The 5,801-nt window shown below is 42.3% G+C and overlaps 1 protein-coding gene across 1 annotated transcript; it reads right to left on the reverse strand.

The window, feature by feature from the left end:
• Positions 1 to 2,769: 2,769 nt before the first annotated feature.
• LOC121608474 (G-protein coupled receptor 22-like) lies at positions 2,770 to 4,086 on the reverse strand. Its single transcript, XM_041939765.1, has one exon. The coding sequence runs from the start codon at positions 4,084 to 4,086 to the stop codon at positions 2,770 to 2,772; it is 1,317 nt and encodes a 438-aa protein (XP_041795699.1).
• Positions 4,087 to 5,801: the final 1,715 nt, after the last annotated feature.

The raw sequence follows: 5,801 nt of genomic DNA on the forward strand, positions 1-5,801 counted from the left end.
AGAAATGTGGGTTTTTCTCTTGTGCATGATCTCTACACCAGCCTTGCAAACTGTTGTGTGTAGCAAATATTCTGAATGCGCTGTATACATGTCCAAAGAACGCTCCTAAAACCTGAATAAAATCAGCATATCCCATGTATTAATTGGAAAATGCTACAGTCTAAATAAAGCCTAATTCAGAATATCTGAGCAGAATATATGTTTTCATGACCCCTATAAAATTCCCTATTCTGAATAATAGTGGAATGGTAGGGTGCATGTAAACAAAGTCAATGAACATGGCAAACTTCAAGCTAAGTCCTTCTACCTAGTACTCCCACAGCTTCAGTGTCAGCTGAAAATGACATTGAGAGAGCTGATTCATCAGTCTCAGTAATTAGCGAGAGCAAAATACTCAGAAAACAAAAAGTCAAAACAGAAAATGACTACCGCAAGGCGAATGTTAGGCTAAAGCATGCAATGTTAACAAAATGGCAATTCAGTCAGAACATCAGGCTATGTTGGTTGTGCTTTGGCTGCACATCAGGATGCAAAACAAATTGCGGCCTCAAATTCTAGTTAAATAGTATTGGACTTTGAGAGGTAATTTTAGAAAGCAATCAATACAAATGATTTTTCAGTAGCACTGATAAAGTTTGGAATAGTACCTGACATTTAAGCAGAAGTATGTTTTCATTAGGGATGGAACACAGCCGTTAGTTGTTATCTATCATTGTTATACTGGTAGCAGAAATAAGTCTATACATTCATATATTGATACCCCACTTTTGAAGTTTCCCTTCTAAAAGTTGGTCTCATGTAGATATGTGTTAAATGTATCCTCTGGCTCAGTGTTTCATCTCATAGGTCATTTTCCCTCCCCTGTCGGCTAATCTGTTGCTAGCTGTGATTCCATCTCCACTTCAATCACAGACATGCCCTCAAGGTACCGTGACATCCACGCTGCCTGTTTACAGCAGGGTCATAAAGGACCTTGCCTGCATCAATATTCCCATATCAGCCCTCTCTGCTGTGCTACAAACCACACACTGTCAGCCAGAGAAGCATCTGATCGTGGTTGTGTAATCGTTCCGGTGGCCAACAGCCCTGTGCTCTCAGGATCTAAAGGGCTCTACAATTTTATACTGTACCTGAGACGGCAAAGACATAATAAGCTCATTACTGAGATATACTGTGGAGTACAGTGTGCATCTGCATTTGTGTATATGTACCTTTATGTGTGCATGTGAGTGCACAGTATATATCCTAATCTTAGATGGAATGGTAATCCTTGACCCAGGGATCGTAATGAAGTGAGCTGCCAGGCTATCTGAGCATGGCTTTATATTTTAATGGATAGTGTACCTGTGCATCCAGATTCAGCATTAGAGTGCAGACTGAATGTAATAAGCTGCCAGTTTTTTCCCTTGTAGATTGTTGCGATTGAAATTCTTCTTCGGATGTATGAATAAATTATTCCAACTTATTTAGGGCAAGCTTGGTTCATAGACAATTTGAGGCAAAAATACAAGGCAGGCTGAATTATAATCTACCAGCAGCAGCCACTTGGGAAAAAGTCTTATTTTGTGACAAACAAAAGACGACACGCTCTATTGGTAGCCATACAGAGGCAGCGAAGAAGAACTACATTATCTGTTATTGTGTATTGTAAACAGAATCTTTTATTAGGCTTTAAGATTTTCGCAGTAGTTCTTTATTGTAATTATGGATTTGCTTATTTGGAGAGCATTGTTTTTAGGCTTGTGTTACTAAAAACACTATATAACCACAATATAACCATATTCTCAACATTTTCCTTTGGTTTGATTAACTTCTCTCTGAAAACATAATATCTGAGGGTTCTATTCTCTTGGAGAATTAAAACAATATTTGTTATTTTCATTGTGTTCAGTGTACGCTGTCCCTGTTACAGTACCTGTCCCACCATAAAGTCATGAGCAATTCATCAAACCAAAATAAGGCAGTTGTAGATTTTCCATTTGGCTCAAAGATGTGACAGTTAAAGTGAAACAGACTAGGCTTTGATTGCGCCTGGTTTATGTCCAACAATTGATGGGAACCATGGTGTTCTGTTGTTCCTGTGGAATGCAAGTGTTCTTAAACTCTAAAAGCAGTGATTGTGAACAGTACCCCCATAGCTTTTCAGCTATAGCAACACCGTTCCTATCTCTCCATGTTTGACCTGTCTGTCTTTGTTACATCCTCATACCTAGTCTCATTTCAGTCTGAGGGTCTTCCCTCCGGGGGCTCCAAGGCAATAAGGTCAGTGGTCACTTGGGATTGCAGGGCCTGGTGTCAGAGCAAGTGGCATGGTGATGAATGGGAGTAATCTCACAGCTGTTACAGAACCACAAACACTTTACTTGAAGGGGGAAGGGGAGAATAGGAAGCTTTTTGCTGCATTATGCGAATGACCACAAAATTTATTATAAATATACATATACATAACAATTCCTACTTCTCTCCTTGTATTCCTATACCTTGTTCACCCTAAGCTGTACATGTATTATATATGTACACAATGTACTGTATATTGCTACCTTTACAAAAAGCCATGCAGTATCTACAGTACAGTATATGGTGTATCTATGAAACCTACTTTTGTTCTCAATAAATAGTAATAAATTATCCACTTCTTGTTTTTGTACATTCTATTGCACATATTATTTACATTACTGCTTTGGATTAACATTTTCCCTTTTTCATCTTGACCTGATGTCAATTTTAGCTGCTTTTATTTACTGTATACCATAAAGATAATGAGTTCCTTCACTCCACATCCTCAGATGACAGACATTTCTGTCGGGCATCTTTGTCCTCAAATGTCACCTTTTTATTTCTCTTTGGGTCAATCCAAGAGTTGTGGATAATGGCATTATTAGGGGTAGGATCTGCCTCAATGATCGACACCACTCTCTTCTTCATCTTGCTTTTCAAGACTTTCTGGAACTTCTGCCTAGTGAAGGCATAGAGTAGAGGGTGGAATATAGTGGTCCCATAAGCCATGACCAGGAAGCCCAGTCTCAACTTGACCATCAGGTCACTGGGGCCTACACTCAGGATGACTGTGTTGAGTACTGTGATGGGCGTCCAGCACAGCAGGAAGGTAGACACAATCAGGAGGGACATCCTGAAAACCCTCTTTTGGCGCTCTCGCCTTTCTCTGTGGCGCTTAACAGCCCTGCGCAGGGCGATGATGACAGAGACGGAGGTACGCATACCCAGTGTGGGGTTGCGGCTGCCACTGCTCTGGGATCCGTCTGTGGCCTCCTGTTGTGTTGTCATGGCCGTCATGGATGGGCGCTTTTTCCTGCGAGCTTTCTTCTTCTGCGAAGCGTGGAAACGTGTGCCAATACGGATATTGAGTGCCTGCAGGATCTTTGAGTAGGTGATGAGCATGACAACAGCAGTAAAGAAGAAAATAGGAATTTGGGCAAGCAAGTGGTAATAGAGGCCAAGTTCTGTGTAGTACTGGTTAGTGTGGATGACATTCTCCACCACTGTCTGGTTCAGCTCAGCATGGCCTTGGGCAAAGAAGCCCACCTCAATAAAGGGTACGAGGAAACTAACAAAGGATAGCACCCAAATGGCAGCTAGCAGGGCCAGGGCACGGCCCATGGTCAGCACCCGGTTGGCTGGTTTGACTGAGATGTCGTAGCGATCAAGGGTGATGGCAAGCACATTAGCAGCAGTGGCAACACTAGCGAAGGAGACGCAGGCTTCATGGAAGCAGCAGACGAGAGCAGTGTCTCCCTCCAGGGAAAGCAAAACCACCACAATAGTGAGGGGGATGCAGCACACACAAACCAGCACATCCAACACATGGAGGTTCATAGTGACGATGTTACTGACAGAACTAATAAGGTTCGACTTCATACAGTAGAGGGCAAGAACAGTGAGGTTAGAGCTCAGGCCAAGGAGGATTTCCAGCATGAGGAAGCCAGTCAGGGAGACCTGGAAACTAACAGGATAGGTATACGGGCTGGGGGTTGCCGGACTCATGGTGCGGCTGATGGGTTCAGTGTTGTCGGTAACCGTGACGTTGCTCATGGTGGCTTCTTGTTCCAGGTAGGGAAGGATACGCATTATCCTGCATGTGGGAAGAAGAGAAGAAGAGAATTTATGAAAAGGAACAGAAGAAGATCTGTGTTTTTGCATCTCTAGAAAGTTGTAATCAGCAGTCATCTGAGAAATCTTGTCGGATGTAATCCTGACAGTTATCAAATGAGAAAGAAGCCTTTTGAGTTTACATGGGAAATTCCAAGAGCAGATACCTTAACAGTGCGAAACTTTTTTCCTGCCATGCCCACTGATTAGATTGTGTCACTACACAAATGGCTTGACTAACTACTAACTATCTGGCCTTAATCAGCTTCTACTTTTGTTGCCACCATCTTTCATCAGACAGTTGCATCCACAGTGGAGGCACATAACAGAAACACTTTGGAACAAATTAAATTTTAATATCCTCATATCCATAATGGCTTGGTATGTTCTGGCTTTGTGGTGGCTTAGTTCTCGAGCCTCTGTTGAACAAAGCATTAAAGTAGACAGTAGCAGTATTGTAGGGGAAAGTAGGTAATAAAATACTTGCTCTTTTCCTTGGTAACGAAACTCTGTTTTATAAAAGACAAGCTCTCCCTCCATATGAAAATGCAAAAACACAATTGAAGTGCTGTCAAAACAACAGGTGGCAATATAAGCCTTACCCTAAAGCCATGTTGGCAAATCACAAGCCTAAAAAAAGCTATCACCGGCGGGCTACTTGCAACTAAATGCCCAACCAGTACTTATCCAAAACCGACAACGATGATCACACAGCGGAGTCTGTGTCATAGGAGTGTTGGATTATGTAGCAGTGACCGCTGTAGTGCAATCTGGTGGCTCTGTTCCTCAAAATAGTGGAATAGTAACTGTACATTTTTGTGTAAACATCTAAAAAGTCCTGTTAGCAAGGTTTGCACCAGTGCTATTTTGGCCACATCCACTATTGTACACTCTGATGGCAAAGGAGATAACAGCACCCACATTACATCACATGTGTGATCATCACAAGCCAAAAACTCAGCTTTACCTGTGAACATGTCAACACTACAAATAGAGTTTCTGAATATCCTCTGACTGGAGGGAGTGCGCCAAAGGGTTCTTTTCAGGGACCTAAAACTGTGTTTGGGTGTGCATGAAAGGCCAAAAAACTACACTTTAAAAAACACATGTGAACATGTGGACTATTATTCATTGCCAAATTGCAGGAGGTGGTTCATAACTGCCAGAATAGATTGCCAGAATGTTTATCTCATCGCAAGCAAGCTTCCAACTCTCAGAAATGCACTTTGAAATACAAGATGCTTGCTCAGATAGGACTTAAATAATTGAAGGACTAATGAATGCATCAATACACATGTACTCCAAAATAGATTAACTGGTTCGCACATGCAATATTAAAATCGTCCAACCTCCTCTAAACAGGGTTCTAGATAACATGGAAAAAACAAATGGTATTTTGGAATATTTACCCTTCCCACCAGCTCTATCTGAATACCAGGGCTGTGTAATCAGGCCATGGAGTCCATGTTGCATCCACAGAGACAAGCATCACATCAAAACATAGCCAGTGGAAAAGTGTTTCCGCTCCAGCAGAGCCCCCCAGCGAGGCTTTCCTTTCACTGCTTGTCCCTCTCAGAGAGGCTGACAGCCAGAAAAGCACCTGTCCGTCTCACCAGAGACTGTCTATGGGCTGCCAGCTTTTTTTCCTGACCCCAATGGCAAGAAAGATAAGGAATCAGCCACCTGCACGCCGT

The sequence above is a fragment of the Chelmon rostratus genome, chromosome 6 (assembly GCF_017976325.1).
Source record: "Chelmon rostratus isolate fCheRos1 chromosome 6, fCheRos1.pri, whole genome shotgun sequence".
Classification (NCBI taxonomy): Eukaryota; Metazoa; Chordata; class Actinopteri; order Chaetodontiformes; family Chaetodontidae; genus Chelmon; species Chelmon rostratus.

Coding starts and splice junctions, on each gene's coding strand:
- LOC121608474 (XM_041939765.1), bottom strand. CDS start 4,086: ATGCGTATCCTTCCCTACCTGGAACAAGAAGCCACCATGAGCAACGTC.